Source organism: Ambystoma mexicanum, chromosome 11 (genome assembly GCF_040938575.1).
Source record: "Ambystoma mexicanum isolate Mex_15411 chromosome 11, UKY_AmexF1_1, whole genome shotgun sequence".
Lineage (NCBI taxonomy): Eukaryota > Metazoa > Chordata > Amphibia > Caudata > Ambystomatidae > Ambystoma > Ambystoma mexicanum.
In genome coordinates, this window is record NC_090934.1 from 209,945,027 (window position 1) to 209,963,598 (window position 18,572).

The 18,572-nt window shown below is 47.0% G+C and overlaps 1 protein-coding gene across 1 annotated transcript in view; it reads left to right on the forward strand.

Annotated features, from left to right (window-relative positions):
* Positions 1-18,572, forward strand: part of ARID1A (AT-rich interaction domain 1A) — a 1,380,737-nt gene that overhangs the window by 853,728 nt on the left and 508,437 nt on the right. Inside the window, exons 9-10 of the mRNA XM_069622865.1 lie at positions 3,447-3,592; positions 3,684-3,796. Coding sequence (XP_069478966.1) covers positions 3,447-3,592; positions 3,684-3,796 — 259 coding nt within the window. The remainder of the gene's footprint in view (positions 1-3,446; positions 3,593-3,683; positions 3,797-18,572) is intronic.

The window sequence follows — 18,572 nt, forward strand, 5'->3', positions numbered from 1 at the left end:
TTTTGAAGCCACCTATTTTCTGCCACTGAAACCAGATTTCTGGTGTTACTACTTCAGGTTCTTTTAACCTGACCAACCTTTCCTGCAACGCTCTGAAGTCGTCCATATCTGCTTGTTGAACCCCCAGGGTACACTGATGCTACGGGCATGTCAGCGCTTGTGGATGGGTTCTATGGAGGTGCTGAAGATATTGCCCCCCCATCCCTCCCAGTTGCTGATATTGACGCACTTAACAATTTCTCTACTACTGGAGGCTTATAGACTGGATTTGTCTACCCTAATGCTGGTTTAGGCGTTATGGGGTATATCCCCTTACACTGGATCTCTTCCTGATCTTCCATATCCTCGAATAACCTCCAGAGGTATAAAATCGCTTCTTTTTTGTAATTTCTTTCCCTTATGTTTTGCTGCTAAAACGATGGACATTCTTTCAAGCATGTTTCTGTAATGGGAGCCCTGCTCTGGCCAGGAGCAGGACACCCCCTCCACCTCCCCCCCCCTTCCTTTGTTTCCAACACCCATTGTTTGATCTTTTTCTATCCTGTCACAGTACAGTGGCAGGGCCCTAATGCATGTGTCTTATTGGTGTCTTCCCACATACTAATATTGCGCGTGTCCCTTATGCTTCACTTAGACCTCACTGCTACGCTGCTGCTTGTTGTACAGAAATACAGATCAACCCACTTCTTTCCCCCACTCCTTTTGTTTCCCACTTTGTTTTCACACACATTGTTCGCTTTCTTCACATCTTTTTCTTACACATCCACATTCTCCCTCCCATCCCCCCCCAAAAGACAGCAAGAGAAAATAGATAAAAAATAATTGACTAAAATCCAGGCCCATTTCTTATACCGAGCTACTACTGTTTTCCTTATGTCCTTGTAGTACCACCTTCTCAGCTTTTGTTACATGCTGAGGATCCCATTGCTTTTATCGTGATAATATTCCCGCGTGGCACTACCTTCTCAACCTATTATGGCTGAGCATCCCTTGCCTCCCAGTCTTTACATGCTGAGGTTCCCTTTTTCCATTATAAAGAGTAGAAAAGCAGAAATATGTGACAATTTCAATGCATAACCCAACTCCTATCCAATCTATACATTAGCACATCACTGAAATCCTATCCAATGTATACCTTAACACATAACCCAAAGTCTCTCCACTCTGGTATTGACCTCGTACTCCATCCATTCAGACCTTACATACTGTCATACACACTTGTCCCCTTCTTGTTATCTCTTACAAAAGTCTACTTACATGTGCATGTTCATCCGAGTTTCTCCGTTACTTGGTCCAACACAGGCCTGTCCTCTCAAGAGCCGTGCACTGCTTCAGAAAGCATAGAGGATTTCTATTAAAATGTCTCAAAATACCGCTCAGGAAACGCACGTTTTTTTTATTTGGGGTACCGGGACCCGTAGGTGAGCGCAGCTCTTCTGGAGAAGCGGCCTAGAGCCTCCACAAGGTCCCGGGAAAGCTGGGATCATGTCGGGATAGTCACCACTTGTAAGGGTGTCTCTAAAAAGGCGCACATCAGAATAAATACACCCCATTTGGGAAATAGTCAAAGGTGATCTTGTAAGGATAACAAATTTAATCTTACAAATAAGGATGTAGCAAAGGACTCTGCTGCCTGAACATTCTTATCCTGTCGCTGTTCCCTTTCCTTCCTCCAAGTGGTTTCAAGCAGGAGTTTATATAGGACCAGCCTGTCGTAGTGATGTTACTTTTGCAACATACTCCCGCACGACTGATTGAAAAGGCCCAAAATAATTCTACTGTAGCCTATAGGGGGATTCCGATTATGACTTAAGACCAATCCGTCCTCCTTTCATAATTGGGATACTTCAAAGCCGCCTTTCTTCGTTGTCGCCAGTTTTGTCAAGGCATGCTGTTCTACTTTTTGCTAACTATGCAAAAACACATTGCCGCTCTACAGACTTTTACCAACCTTGAGACCTAGCTGAAAGAAAACTCCTAAAACACTGTTATTTATATACAAACCTATTTCATCCATTCTATCCACATGCCACTCGTCCTTCTCACGTTATCTGGGTCCGCAGTTTCCTCCCCAATTTAGATTATAATTTGTCCCATTCTGCACTTTGCCACACGACACAGGCAAGCCCTATTTAGACACATGTTTTACCCACTCCCCATTGCCCTGTGATTAACCCCATGGATCGTTGACAGACAGTGGACACATGGTGAGGCAGTTTGTGCTTTGGCCATAGTGAGGAAAACCGCATGCTAAGCGCCTGTTGTCTATTTACGATCCCACAAGTTGCGTTCCTTTTGGGAGGGTGGGGAGTTTGGCTCCTCCGTAACTAAGCCTTTTGCAAGGCCTGGGCATCCATTCTCCTGTGACTTTTAGCAAGTCAATTCTTTCTGCATACTCGGCAGCTGCAGCCGATTACTTAAACTACCACTACCATCATGCCTGTCGTATCCCATCTATATCCGATATTACAAATCTATCCAACTAATAGTTAATTGCGCCTATATATCCTACTGTAGACCATAACTACCTTCTTAAGAGAGCCCTTCTAGTGCCCCTCCTCCCTAGTCTGTTATAGTGCCTTGAAGATGTCTCACCTAACTTTAAAGTGTGTGGGGGTTTGGGATGACCCTGGTTCCATCCCAACAAGGTCCTTACTCCCTCACACATTCCACCTCCCTCTTAGTACAACTAATAGAGCATGTGGGATGTGTGAAAGGACGCATAGCTTATGGATTTTGTTTAGCTGCCCACCCTTTTACTCCCATGCTACTTCCTAGGGTCATGTTCACCCACTACCTTCCACTCTGCCCATAACGTATCCCCCTGGGATCTATTTGAACTTGCTTTGTTGAGCAGTAAAAGCAATGTTTGTGCTGCCGGTGTTATTTAAAAGCAGTCTTCAGAAAGTTGTGGACTTCATTCTGCCTATAAGCATGCTACTATTGTAAACAAATTCTCTTAACCAAGAGTGGCTTTAGCCATTTGATATACAAGCAGTATGTGTGTCCTTGCCCTGAAGTCCTGTTGAACACAAGCATTGGCAAAGCCATCAGTTTTGGCTTTATAGGTTTTAAATCGGTATTTGCCAGGCACTGCTATCACTTGCCCTGGTTCTCACACCTTTTTGCAGTTACTACAGTCTTATGGACTAGTAATATGGTTATGGCAGTGCTTGGCAAATACCTATCCTAGGCCAACACAAAAGCCAACACTGCTGGCTTTGCTAATGCTTGCTCTTCTCTAGCTACATACTTGGCAGGGTACCATTTACCATAGCCAATGTAATATTAAATGGGTGTGTGCTGGTGTATGTTTTTTAGATGCTTATGAAGTACAACTCAGTAAATTGTCACATCTGTGGGCTTTGAAGTACATTTGGACTTGTCATTAATTTTGCTAACATCACTACTGTAAACTTACTTTCTCTGAACCCTTTCCATTCTAGGTCACCTGGCTATCCGAACATGAACCAAGGGGGTATGATGGGAACTGGGCCTCCCTATGGACAAGGAATGAACAGTATGGCAGGGATGATGAATGCACAAGGACCCCCATATTCTATGGGGACTAATATGGTCAACAATGTTGCAGGTAAGCTCTGCGTTCCTCCCAAAGCTTTTATTTTGGAAACATTACTGTGAATATGGTTCTGAAGCATGTTCCACTGTTATCTGCGATTTAGGGATGGCTGGCAGCCCTGAACTTATGGGCCTGGGAGGAGACGTCAAGCTGACACCAGCACCAAAAATTAACAACAAAGCTGACGGCTCAACTAAATCGGAGACCAAGTCTAAGGTATTTTCTCTCAAATGTCCTGCAGTGGGTGTGTTGAATAGGCAGAGGGTGTGTTGGATACAAAGGACACGAATTGTCAGCCATGTTAGAAACATTGCGGCTTGTCGGACATTATTGGAGCAGGGTGGCGTGTCTGCCGCGTTGGGTGCAGGAGTGTGTCTCTGCTGCTTTGGGTTCAGGGGGACGTGACTGCTGTGTTGGCGGCAGGGGTGTGGCTCTTGCATTGAGCACAGGGGGTGTGGCTGCAGCATTGAATTAAGGGATGTGCGTATGCTACATTTTTTTGCAGAGAGCTATCTACGCGGTGTTGCTTTCGTGGGGGCGTGGCTGCCATGTCTGATGTACACTGTGTTGTGCTGATGGAAAATTGCTATTTGGAGTTAAAGGGGCGTTTATACCTGCTGTGTTGGGGGCAGATTATGCCTGCCACAAAAGGGGACATGCAAGTCGTGAGCAGTGGGCCCTTTTGCCCTGGCTGTCTCAGATAGCGTGCCGGAAGACATGTCCTTCATAAGGGAAAGTAGAATCTGGCTCCTGTGACGAACCACTGGATGTCGTAATTTCTTCCCAGGGTGGAGCCCTTTCCCATGAAGCTATGGAGATGAGGCTGCTACCAGGTAGTCTCCCTAGGAGTGGTATAATGTGTGAGTATTTCATCGGGAGGGACTCTCCTCACTCTCCGCTAGGCCCACACTCCAAGCGACCCACCCACTCCTCCCCAAGGAAGGAAGAGCACCATCTAGGGTATAGCCCTTATGAGAACATTATACCCCACACATTCTCCTCCTGCTAACCTCTTTGTGGACAGTAGACCTATGTACTGTTAAAAGGCAGACTACCTCAAGGTTCTGGAAAATACTGAGACGAAGAACATCATCAGGAACATAGGTAATCCAAGTCAGTACTTGATGAGGTGGCACACAGGAACAATGAAGAGCAATACCAAGAAGGATCTGCAGCGGAATAGACTTCCTCGGAGGCATGGTTCCTCTTGCACCACACAAACCAAAGGAGAACTGCCTATCAGAGAGACCCAGCCAAGCAGGACGAGAGACCGTGAAGTACGAAGGAGATGCACAGAAGGCCAGGATGGAGCCGAGAGCAGTCTGCCCCTGGAGTCAAGAGGACAACAGGGCTCCTTTGCCCAACGGCGTCCAGACAGTGACACGAACGCAAGAAGCGGCGTTCATACCGTTGGTCCAAGGGCAGATCTGCAAGGTTTAGGCACTGAGACTCGGGGATGCCCGTGCAGTAAACCGAGTAGGAGACAGACCCCAGGAAGAACCAGCCGTGCATCCCAGGAACAGGCAAGGTAACCAGAGAGGTTCAGGGACCGGTAGGGGCTGTAAGTTATAGAAGGCAAAAACCCTGCACAGATTCAACAAGCAGGACTATCCCCCTCGTGTCAGTACTTGTCAAGCAAGGCAGCCAAATGGACCTAAAGAAAAGAGGAGAGAAACAAGGGTTTGGGAACCAAACCAAGATCGTGATGCGAGTCATCTTCCTTCTGGCAGTACTTGGCAGGGAAGTGAACCAAGTGGGCCCAATCAAAGAAGAGCAGCCAGGGCTGCTGACCCTCCTAAACACTCAGAGTTGGGTGTTGTAAGTGTGAAACCTAAGGAAGAGAAGACCAGGGGAAGGGAGTCCTTCCCCCTGGTTGTCAGAGATTGTTTTATAATTACCAGAAGGGAGGCATTCTCCTGGCTCACAGAGAAAGTATTATTTAGAACTGTGTAGCCTGGGGAAGGGAGTCATTCGCCTGGGCTATCTGAGACTGAACGTCAGGAGAAGGAAGGCATTCTCTTGGCCCACCAAGGAAGCATTGTGTGGAATTATGACCATAACCCAGGAGAAGGGAGACATTCTACTTGGACCAGAACAGTACTGCTTTATTCTTTAGTTTCTAGTGAAGGGGACAGAAGTAAGGTTTTCTTGACACAGGACGGCGTACACTTTAACAAGCGCAATAGAATATTTTGTGTGTTGAATATGGAATGTGCGCTTTATGCAGAGGGAGTGGCTGCAATGTTCGATGGTATGTGATTAACAAAACTATTGAGGCATGTATTACAGTTCAACCCCTTTTAGCCTAAGAAGAAGGCACTTGATGAAAACCTGTGGCTTTGGCAAATATGCAGTACTTATGACAGGAAAACATAACATTGTGGAAGGAAACAAAGTTGGCTTTTGTTTGTCTATATGAACATCTTGTGTTTTCAGGGAAGTCTCTCAAGCAGGGCTCCAGAAAAGATTTTGAAATGTGAATTTTGCGACATAGCTTCGAGAATGGCCTCTTCATCTGCTTCTTCTAGCCCGAAGACCAGACTCAAGAAGTGTATCGACTGTGGTACTAAGATGTTGATTACCAACCCACATCGGGTCTGTTTGTGGTGGTGTCTAGGTGTCAATCACAGAATGGCTGACTGGATCATGCCAGTCCATGACGAATATGCCATTGAAGGAATGTAAGGGGAAACATGCGGCGGGTAGGCCCCCTTTAAAATCCTCTGTCAAAGGCATTCTTCGGATGAGTCAAGAAGTGACTCTGCATGGAGGAAGCGGTCGAAGAAATGCTCTCGGTCACAAAGCGGTTCTCATGACTCCTAGTCTTCGAGTCAAAAAATAACAAAAAGGTAGCATGTTCAGTCAGCGACTCCAGCCGAATGGGGAGGGTTTTAGGCAGGACATTTTAAAAATCTTAAAGGCAGCCCAACACCCCCTGAGAGAAAAGAAGGCAAAGAGTCATGCCCCTGTCGTGTCTTCTAAAGCCAACAAGGAAAAGGCCAATGCTAAAACCTGTGCGCCCTCGAGCCCGGAAGTGAAGCCTCTGACCCTTCAAGGTCTCCAGTCGATGACAGGCCTAGTCCTTGTCCGTCGAAGACTCCTCAGTCACGGGGCGAGTACTTAGAGACCTCCATCAACGCAGTTTGTGTCGAAACCCTCAATGCCATAAGAGTGAAATTGAAAAAACCTTTAAACCACTTACTAAAAAGGATTTTTTAAAGTCCCTATTGTGGATGTTTTAAGAACATGAGTCTTCTAATCAGGACACTCCGCCCTTTGGGCTTGAATATGGTATGGCACCCCCAAAACGGTGGGGCGTAACATGAACATAAGCATGCAAAAATAAGCCAGCCGCCTGAGCAAGAAATACCAGCGGAAAAGGCGAACGGTGGGGTAACCACTAGACGGATCATACCCACGGCGCACAAGCACTTTGGAGGGCCGATAAGAGCAGCATTGAAGGTACAAACTAGTGGGCTTGGTTGATCATAATCCACACCCTCGATAAGGCTGTGGCGAGCAGCGACGACAGCTGGGGTCAATAGCTGGAACATAACAGCACCAACGCCACCACCTGGTAAAGGGCAAAACAAAAAGAGAAAGGTCATACTGAGTGAATAAATATACACTTGGGAGGCCACAACCCATTGACCGGCCACAAAGTAAACCCCACTGAGGGGGGAGCACTGACCACACAAACGCAGGATCCGAGGAAGGCACCCATAAGCAGCATGGACCGCAAGGCCTCCAGGAGGACCGCACTGGGACAGAAATGGCCCATTAGAAGGAGAGCATGCCGGCCACAGGAGAGAGACAGTTCAGAGACATAGCACCTAATACTGAAGAAGCGGGGGCCCTGACATAGAGACACAAGGCCAAGGACGTAAACATGCCAGACAAACAGAAGGGAGGTAAACTGAGGCAAACCAGTATGGAGTCATTTGCCCGCAAGAACAAGGACACGCAGCCCGTGGCAACAGAGGCGGTCACGGCCACATCAAAACCCAATCAAAGGGAGATCGGACAAGTTGAAGGCAGCATTCTGGAGGCCATAGAAGCACTTAAAGGATCGATAGAGGGCAGGTTGGATGCAGTGATCGTAGCTGTGGGGCTCCTCGGACAAGACACAAGGAACCTAGCAGAGAGAGTGACAACGGTGGACAACAGGTGCAGAGTAACACAGCAAACGTGACGACCTCCCAATCCCAAATGTCAGAGGCACTGGGTAGGATCCGCACGCTGGAACGCAGAGCTAAAGACGCAGAAGGGAGAGCTTGACGAAACAATGTGCACATAGTGGGGCTGCCTGAGGGGGAGGAAGGGAGAGACCCCACAAACTACATAGCCTACTGCTTCAGGAAGTTGGAGCGGGGAACTTATCCCAGGGCTTCGTAGTGGAGAGGGCGCATAGAGCTCTAACCAGGAGATCTGGTCCGAGGGCACCTCCAAGACCTATGATTGCGAACATCATGAACTCCAAAGACAGGGAGAAGATCTTGACATTCTCAAGGGAGGGCGGGGTAATAACGAGAAATGGCGCTAGAGTAACCATCTACCCAGACTATACAGCGCTAGTGCAAAGACAACGGGCGCAGTTTTGGCCGACCAAGGAGCGCCTTCGACTGGCGGGAGCTCACACAACACTCAAACAGATTGCCGGATGCCACAAGAACTTACCAGAGGAATGGAACCTGGGGACGTACCCCAATGTAACGTGAGGAAGCGAAACATACAGCAGAGTAACTGCACAGAGATATGAACCAGTAATTGGAAAACGGAAGCTCAGTTTCCTGGAGCAGACCGCCAAGACCCACAGATGGAACCCCAAGGAAAGACCAAACTTGTGATACCAGTTCCAAGGCTCCACGCCGCAACGAGTGCACCCACGAAAAGGAGGGCGTTGCCTGGAAAGCGGGGGAGCCCAAGCAGGGGGAGGGTGGCTCGGCATGTGTTCATAGTTGTAGTAGTAGAGTGGTTAGGTTTGTTAGGGGAAAGCACGAGTGGAGGAGGGGGACATTTAACGACAAAGGCACAGCAGAGGCAAAGAGGGAGAGCAACTAGAGCTACGTCCAAACAGTGAATCAGAGTGGTGCACCAGGGATGGGGACCAGCAAAGATCAGATGCTGGCGGAGTTTGACAAGGTGCGGAGGGACCAAAAACACCCCAACTGGCAAGAAACAAGCGTGGGCAGGCCCGGATGCATGACACACCAGAAGAACGGCGACCCTATGAGCCCATGGGAAAGAGCGGGCTGCCAGATTCAGCAAGTAAATGGGCCAAGAAGTAGTAAATGTAGTCACATGGAATATCAGAGGACTAAAGGCCTATGTCAAAAGGTTAAGGGTTTACGCCTGGCTCAGTAGGGCCATGGTCCACATCGCAATGCTGCAAGAGACGCACCTGACGGCCGAGAAACAAGCCAAAGTAGCCAAGAAGTGGGGATGCCAAATGTATAGTTCAACGTATTCTAACTATGCAATGGGAGTGTTCACGTCGGTCGCACCAGGGACCCCGTTCCAACTCTTAAAACATGAAAGGGATGCAGAGGGAAGGGTACTCATCATTCTGGGAGGGAGGTGTGCCTGGTGAATATGTATGCCCCCAACCACAAAGCAACAAAGTTCTGCAAGACACGCATGCCTCGGCTGGCCCCATACACGGTAGCATCTATCTGGGCCGGGGACTTCAACTGCACATTGGACTCTCGATTGGACGTTTCGGATTCCAAGCCCAAGAAACTAGTGGAGGCAGAGGAGTGAGATATACCGGAGGCTCTGGCGGAAATTGCCCTCTCCCAACTGACAGAGGAGCAAAGCCAAATGTTAGATACACCCCTCGCAGTGGAAGAATTGTCGGTGGTCATAACCAGGCTTCCGACTGGCAAGTCTCTGCAGCCCGATGGGCTACCCGGGGAATTCTACAAAAAAATAAAAGGACATCCTGGTCCCGAGACTTTTGGAGGCGTACGAGAGGGAAAAGCTCCCAAGTAGTTTGTCGGAATCAATAATCGTACCACTACTGAAACCAGGGAAACAGCCTCTAGAGTATGGCTTTTGCAGACCAATTGCCCTGATAAACCAAGATAAAAAAATGTTGACAGTGGCTCTGGCCAACCGGCTCAAAAGGGTTACACCCACGCCGATACACCCAGACCAAACTGGATACGTACCGGGAAGGAATACGTGGAATCTCCGCAGACTCCACCACGTCATAGACAGTACGAATCAGAGAGGAGGGGAAAGCGCAGTGGCGTCACTAGATGCCATTAAGGCGTTTGATTCAGTGAATTGGGACTGGCTCCTAGGAGTGCTCGCCCACTTTGGGATAGGTGAAGGGTCCCTACGTGGATTAAGATCCTATACAAAGATCCAAGGGGCAGGGTGAAGATTGGGAGGCGGGAGAATGGAGCATTGCATGGGGAACGAAGCAGGGTTGTGCACTGTCCCCGATGCTGTATATCGTGGCCCGAGAACCATTCGCTGACTTTCTAAGGGCCGAGTACAGGGACACTGCTATAGTGAAAGACTGGGAAATGCACCAAATATCAATTTACACAGATGACATGCTGCTCTATGTCCAGAACCCACAGATACATTTGCCAGGCCTGCTCAAAGCTCTGGGAGAATTCAGCAAGCTTTCGGGAATCGCTATCAACAAGGGAAAATCCTTGCTGTTCCCCTTGGCGGACCTGAGATGAGCGACCCCAACCCAGTTACTGGACCTGGGCCTCACGTGCATCCCACTCACTTTCAGATATCTAGGAGTGAATAGCTACCGTGACACCAACAACTTGCATGAGGCAAACACACAGGCTGCCCTGAAGATGACGGTGCTACCCAGGCTCATGTATTATTTCACAAACACCCCTAGGTCGTTTTTTAAACAATTACACGCCATGGCACGGGAGTTCCTGTGGGGAGGAAGGAGAAACAGGATAGCACCAAACACACTGCAGAGGGACTATGAATGGGGGGGAGGGAGGGGACACAGGCTCCCGGATTTCGAACAGTATTATTTGGTGGACCAACTTCAATTTTTGAGACCGCGGCTGGGAGAAGACGAATCTATAGACTCCATACTCTTTCAATCGGCGGTGCAGCAGTATTACCCGAGGGAGGTCCTGTGGATAGACAGTCTCAACAAAAACACTCCCTAACATGGTCAACCTGGGCATGGACCTGTGGAAAAGAGCATGGGGAAATCCAAGGCATAAGGGACCCCTGCTCCAGACAAATCCCTCTCGCAGGATAAGTCGATGCCCGCATTACGAATATAGCAACGTATAGAACGCAGTGGGAAGACAAGGAAGTAGCCCAAATAGGGGACTTGTGGCAAGGCAGACGCTTGGTGGGCTTTCAGACCTTGGCAGAAGAGCAGGGCATACATAATGGCCAATTCATATCATACAACATGGTCCTAACGATAAGGAAGAGATGGGAGACTATACCGGAGGCGGAGGGCGCAGGTGGGTCACTAGATGCATGGTATGACATCTAGGAGGGAGGGCACACACTGTCCAGACTCTCTGAACAACTACTAGGCGCCAACAACACGAGAGACTTGTAAGCACAAGTTAAATGGGAGGAAGAGCTCCAGAAACCCTTCTCGGATGAGGAATGGAGCAGATTCCTCCGGTATGCAAAGAAAGTTTCCAGGAACGCAAGGTTTAAGCAGATGCAGCTCTATCCCATTCACAGAGAATATGTGACACCTAAAAGAATGTCTAACATGCGGAGCAGACAGACCCATAGCTGCCCGACAGAGCAAGCAGACATGTTGCATAGGTTCTGGTCATGCCCGAGGATAAAACACTTTTGGGACACTCAAGGAAAAAGCATCGAAGGGAGGAATCCAAATCAAGCATGGACACCAGAGTCTTACCTGCTGGGCATGTTCCCGAGAGGGGGTAGGCGGAGAACACACCTGGCGAAAATGGAAGACATGATGACAATATTGGCAAAACTATGCATAGCAATAGCGTGGAATACAAGCAAGGGACCTTCAACAGAGGAGGTGGGCGGACCTGCAAAACATGGGCAATAGCCGAAACATCAGTGTGGACAAGGGCGACGCAAAGGGGGGAAGGCGACAGCGGGGCCAAGCTATTGCCATGGAACACCCTTATGCAAGACCTGTTCGGAAGTGAAGGAAGATACAGCACAGGCGAGCCCAGAGGCTCGGACGAGAATTGGACAACAGAGGGGAGCTCGGCAAACAGGAGTCAATGGGGGGATGGCTCAGCCCACCCGCAGCCGAGAGAAGCACACAGAGTGGCAGACAAGCATTATGGACTGAGGAGGAAGTGGCCTCGCCGTGAATCAAGGAAATAAGAGAATCGTAAACTCCAAGCGAAATTGCCAATAGAGATGTGATGTGTGTTGTTGTTTTTTGTTAAAAAAAAATAATAATAAACGTAACTGTTGGAGGCCATGTGAAAGTACGTGGGCTGTGGAACTTTGCAAAACAGAACAGGGACATTCTCCAGTGTTGAATCTTTCATAGATTCTCATACTGTGAAATATTCCCTGTCGTTAGGCTGGGAATCCTCTGTAGCATAGAGCAGTTTAATTTTAAACTGAAAACTTCAGTCAAAGTGCTCTTATCATTTTTGGGTTATAAGCCCACAGCCAATGGAAAGGGCTCCCTTAACCCCACCCCTGGCAGCCATCTTCAGAGTTTTTACCACACATTTTTTGTTGGGAGTGCTCTATCTGTCTCTGTTCAGTTATTCATAAATAAAAATAAACGTTTTTCAACCACGATTCCACTATTCCCCGTACTGAGGAGTCTTATACTTGCGTTGTTCCGATTCGTCCGCAGTCTTCCCAACCACAGTAAAAGTAGTCTTCGGAAGCTGCGACAGTCTGGCCTACTGGAATGTCAGAGGCAAAGAAAACAAACTATTTTTTAAGTAAAAAAAAAATGTTTGTAAACGATTTCTTTTTTTTTTTAAATGTATGGTCCAATCACAATCTACAGATTGTAGGAAAAGCCCTTTTAGATGACACCTGTTTCAGCTGGTAGTGCCTTTATCAAATCTGGGGCTGTGTTACAGGTTATATCTGGGTATTCAAACACAAATTGAAGTAGTGTATATGTTATTCAATCCCTCTTGGCATGATGAATATCATTGGGAAACAAGTGCCATCTAAAAGGGCTTTTCCTGCAATCTGAAGATGTTGTGATTTTACCATAAATTAAAAAATAAAATGTGTCTGGTGAGAACTGAAGTTCAATTCAGTTTTTAGAGGTAGTGTTCATATGGCCTCCATGTTTCTCACCTATGCGACACCACCTAACTGACAATAAAGAAACAGGTTGCTTGGCTTAAACAGGTTGAAACCCGGAAAAACGCAACTACATATAAACCAGTATTAAGGCTTGCACCCGATGCAGCCTAAAGAATGTCTTCAAAGAAGATCGTCATAAGAAGTGCCCCTACTGCCTCCACCCTCACCACATGGTTGAGGAGTGTGAAATGTATCAGTCCTTTTCCAATAAAACCATAGTCATGGGCTACTGGTGGCATGGCTCCCCAATGCCAGTGGGGCCTCTGACTCTGCTTCCATTCGGAGTCCTGCTTCTCCAGGGCAGGGTCAGTCTACCCAGTGAACCACCTCTAGTAAAAGGCCACGCTCGCACAACGTACCATCACTAAGCAGAAAGAGTGCCTGAAGCGCCCGATGCAATTTCTCAGTCAGACGATGGATGCCAATCCCACATTGGAGCAATCTTTTCATCCACTGCACACAGACAGTTTCTGTTTAGGCAATGGTCAAAGAGCATACGCCAGTACCAGCGGTACCTAGGTCGTCGACAGCAGTTGACCCCCCTGCGTCCACGGCTTCTAAGACCTCGGCAGCGGAAACATATTTGACCAGCAAAACCTTGGTCACCGTCAATGACAAACTGCCCCGTTGACATCCCCTGCGACGAAATATTCATCAAAAACCATGTTGATGCCTGTAACACTGCTACCGGTGAAATCCGATGCCACTGCATCTACAATCCTCGTTCGACGTTCACCAAATCCACGTCTAAAACAGCGTCCTCGTGGATGGCACCAAGGACGGGGTCCATCTCGCTCCGGCATCTAAAAACATCAACTTTGCGCATCCACACCCAGCTCACCCGTTAGCCCTAGGAACCAACCCAGAACCTGCTTTGCAATCTTCAGGTATGATATAGGGAGTACCTGAAGAATTTTTTTCAGAAGGGGAGTTAAACCCTTTCAGCCCACTACTGGAGAATCCTCCCCTGAAAACAGTTCAAGGCCAAATGCCACGCCAGGATGCTCCGATTACAAAGGGCACCATGGCACTGCATGCCATTAGAAAACATCTCTATTGACATCCTGGATACTGTGATGAACCCTGTGGAGTCATTGTTGGGTAAGAATTGGTGCAGTCCAACTGAACGTCATAGAACAGAGACGTCATTGCGAGGGGATTTGACTCCTAGTTTTCAAGAAACGGGGAACTAACCCAGGAACGTTCATGAAACAAAAACAATCAACTACTACTCAAGCATAGCAAGTTGGAATTGTAAATTACTGTTTGAAGATTTAGTCCTGTTTTGAGAAAGGCCCATAGGCCGAAACACGTGTTAACTAAAGGACATTCTTTTGATTTTTGAAAGACATTGATATATGCAACATGGTTTAAATACATATTAAAAAAAACTTTTGAGAAATACATTCTTGACAATTAAACTTCATTCTTTGACCTGGTGCAACTGAAGAATGCTGTGGATCTTATTATATGAAGGAAGGGGCAATACTTCTCTGTATTCACAAGTGCGACGGGCATCACTGGAAAATTGGAATTGTCCAAGTTGCAGGGTGATGGTCTAAATACACCAATTTTCAAGTTGATTACACCTTTTAATATAGGCCAGTAATACACAAGGTGACTTAGCAGCCAGGCCTATTTTAAGAGGGGTAATGTGAGCTGTACAATTGAAATCAGTTAGTACAAGTATCCAAGTAACACTTAAACACAGATATAAATATTTATTTAGAATATACACAAGGTTTAAGTATGCATTATTTAAAAAGCGTTATATTTATGCGATAGGTTATTTATAATGTGCTTAATACCCAGAGATTTCTAAGCGCGGCCCCGGGGATCGAACCTGTGGTGCTCAGTGTCTTGCTTCCAAGGCGACCACGTTACCTATGAGCTATGCTACTAACATTCAAAGTTAGGATTCTGTTTGTCAAAGACAATAAAAGTTGATAAAGACTTTTCTTATGCCAACACAAGGTTCAGCATATGGAGTGCCATCAGTAAAGGTCAGTATTGCAGTTGTTTCGGTTACTAATTCAGTTATTGAGTTGTTTAAGGATGGAAAGGTTAGAATAAGATTTAGAACATACTTTCAAACAATTACAATCTCCCAAAGGGAGGCACGTAGACTTTAATTCCAGCAATAATAGTGTCAACAATTAAAAGCTGAGGCAACAAGTACTTCCAAAGCCAATAGGTTCAGAAGAGTGCCCTTAGGGAAGCCAGGACAGCCAAAGTCAGTAGTTCTGATGCATGTCACACTATATACATTCTTTACAAAGTTGGTAAGTTCAGAAGAAATCAACGTAACTCAAGTGAGCAACTTTGTAGAGAGCACAAGCTGGTTAGGCCAGTGCAGGTGAGTTGAGAGCGACTCCAAAAAGCACTTACCCAGGCAGGAAGCACAATTTATGGCTAAAAGGTGAACACCCAAAGACCCACAGTACCTGTGATTCAAAGAAAAATATTCGAGCTGGATGACTCCTTGCTACAGCTTGGCAGACCATTGTTCCTGGACCTTGGTCGTGGTGACTAAAGGGAGGACGTCTGGCGGGCTCCTGCAGTAGTACTCTGAGGGATTCTACAGCAATGTATTTCCTTTGTTTCAGTGGCACTTCATTGTTTTAGTGCCTTTTCCTCGGCACCAAAAAAATGTAATGCTCCAGTTGGAAGTGGCTTGCTCCCTCGGGCCTGAACTCTGGTGAGGGGACTCTGGGTCAGGATTTGCTGCTTGTACAGGGTCCCCTGGATGCCCACGAAGATTTGTCCGGATTCGGATTTCGCAAGACGATGCACTCTTCAATGGTCACAGGACCCCTGGCATTGGGCTTCTGCAGCTCTGGTGAGGCACAGCAAGTCAGGGTTTGCGCCAAATAGAAGCTTGACTTGAGGCTACTTGGTCCCACCAGCCTAAGGGAGTAAATCATCCCATGCAGGTCTTCCCATTCGATTTGAAAACTGGGTCAGCACAGCTGCAGGGCTGTTTTGGATGTTCCTCTCCAGTGGCTGACTCTGTCGCTAGTCGCTTTACCTTACCTTTTAAGCAATTTCCAATTCATTCACAGCCTAGGCTGTCAATCGCACAGCAGGGTGGCTGCCTTTTCAGGACAGCCAGCAATCTGGACTGGTTTCACTCAGGCACACCTAGAGACAAAGGGCAGGGATGTTCCCAGACCCTCCCTGACATCCTGCCTTTCCAGACATACTGGAGCCTGGGCAGGCTTCAAGAATGAAACCATCCAAAGGCAAAAAACACAAATGACTCCAAAATGTTTCAACTAACAGAGTAAAAGCCATGACACAGAAAATGGCAAAAAAACACAACCAGGGCCATTTTTGAAGAAATGGTCACCCGTGCATGCTAAACTGCAGATGAGGGTTCAGCCTGCAGTAAAAAATGCACACTGGTAGTAAAAGTGAACCACTGCCACCAGGCATTTAAAGTATGGTGATGTAACAAAAGATGGAATCTGAGAAGTGGGATGGGAAATTACTTAGTAACCCCCCCCCCTCCCCCCCAGCACTCCACATCGGGTGGTGTGTGCTGGTCCCATAAATGATAGACAGGGATCATCTTACTATTCTTCGGAACGGTTGTTCACCCAAGAAAAAATGTCATTAAACATTAAGAGAAATCCAAGGGACGACTTAGTGGCACTCCACCTAAATTGCTGTCACCATGCAAAAAGCAGATGCCTATGGAGATTCAGACTCCATAAAACAGTAAAACGCAAACATCCTAGCCAGGAAAAATACACAAGGGAGTGAAAAAAAGGTCCAACTCACTCAGGAGGAAATAAAAATCACAAGCCTTATGTCGGCAAATGCGCTGGGGGTCTCTAAGGTTGAAGGGAATTAGCACAGAGATGAAAATACTCATCAATGATCACTGAATCCTAGCCAGAGATCTTGTTGGGTAAGATTTTCATGACTTGGGTCAACTCCAGAACCTTTTGCTTTACTAGTGGGATATTTTTCCTTAATACAGAATCTTTTCCTCTTTTTTTATTTTTATTTATTTATTTTTTTTTTATGGGTGTCCGTTTTTTTTTTTTTACTCTCCATAGTGTCCTTTTAAAGTTATCCTATTTAACAACTTTTTGGCAATAAATGCCTGTTGTTGCTGGGTTACCCTAGGTGCTCCCCTTCTAACTTTCTCTTGCTAACCTTGAGAGAACTACAATTCCCAAGGGTAGAAAGGACCTTTGGATCCCTTTTACATTTTATTTTGTGAAACCAGCACACCCCACCTTATGTGGAGTGCTGGGGAGATGCAATGTATCCCCTTTCACACTGAAACTGTAACAATTAAGTTACAGGGACAAGCTTACCTTCAATGGCTGGTGGCAGTGATACCTTGTATTAATTTGGTGCACCTTTACCGTGGGCTGTGTTCACAGCTGCAGTAAAGGCACCTAAGGGTGCTCATTTTACCAAAATGGCCCCTGTCTTCTTTTTTCGCCATTTTAGTGTTTCTTTTCCTTTCTTGTTCCTTCCCCTGACATCCAGGGTGGGAAATTCCTTTGTGTGATTTTTATCTTAAACGGAAGTCCCTTGGTCTCCCCGCCCAGGCCCCAGTCTGTCTGTGAAGGCAGGAAGCGAGGGAGAACAAGTTGACCACTGGAACCGAAGAGGATGATGAAGGAAAAGTGGCTGAATCGCGACCGGAGAACCTGCAGTGTAACCGGAGCCTGCGAGGGACACGGGGGAAAACGACCTTGACCCAGAGTCTGGTGAGACCCACTAGACTCCCTGCATTTTGAGCCATCCCACTCATTGCTGCGACCTTGCGGTGCTGCAATACCCCCAATACCATGGGACCTCGAGCCATTGTGCAGTGCACGGTCTTCCGAATCTCACTGAATCTTTGTGGGCGCTCTGGTGTATCTCCAGAGACCCAAATCAAGTCAGGAAGGTCCCCTCAACAGAGTGCGGGACCTTTGTAACAACGAGAATTCAACTGTGATTTTCTGTCTTCTGTGCTCCTTGAAAAGGCACCAAATCCGTAGGACTGCATTCAGCCGCAAGGAAAACCTTGCCTAGAGCCTTCTCCATTGATCCCTGCTGCAAAGCTCCTTCTGAGGTCTTGTTTTCAGTCACCACAACAAGGAATCCACTGACCAGGTATTTGGCTGCAGATCCTTAAGTCCTCCTGCTGCAAAATCTTCTTCAATGCTGAGGTACTGTGTTGGCTTGGGTATGTACTTACCTTTAGTCTCTTAGGATTTCTGTGGAGCTGTGGGGTGGTTTCTGTGATGAGGAGGCCTCTCGCTCAGTGCACAGTCCCACTGCTAGAAACCTGCTAGGGTGTCTTCTGTGAAGCCCCTGGACCCTCTTTTTTAACTCTAGAAGTAAAATACTTATCTGTTTGCCCAGTCTTCCTAAGGAACTCTGACTTTTGCTACTTAAGAACCTATTCTGGCACTGTCGGTTGGTCACTAGATCCTAGTGACCTCCCCCCCCCCCAACCCCCCTTCTGCTACTGAGAACATTCATGCTTCAATAATAAGGGAAAGACTCTTAAGAGATTGGGCCTTTTGCATAGAAAAGAAAATAAGTGTTTAAAAGTTACTTACTCGTAAAAGAGTTTGTTGGTAACTAACTCTAAGAGTGAACAGTTACAAAAGTTCTTACCTTGGATGTGTGATGTACTATTCTTAAAAGTATGGTTAACATCTTTCTTTCTTTAGAAACCGTTTTGCCA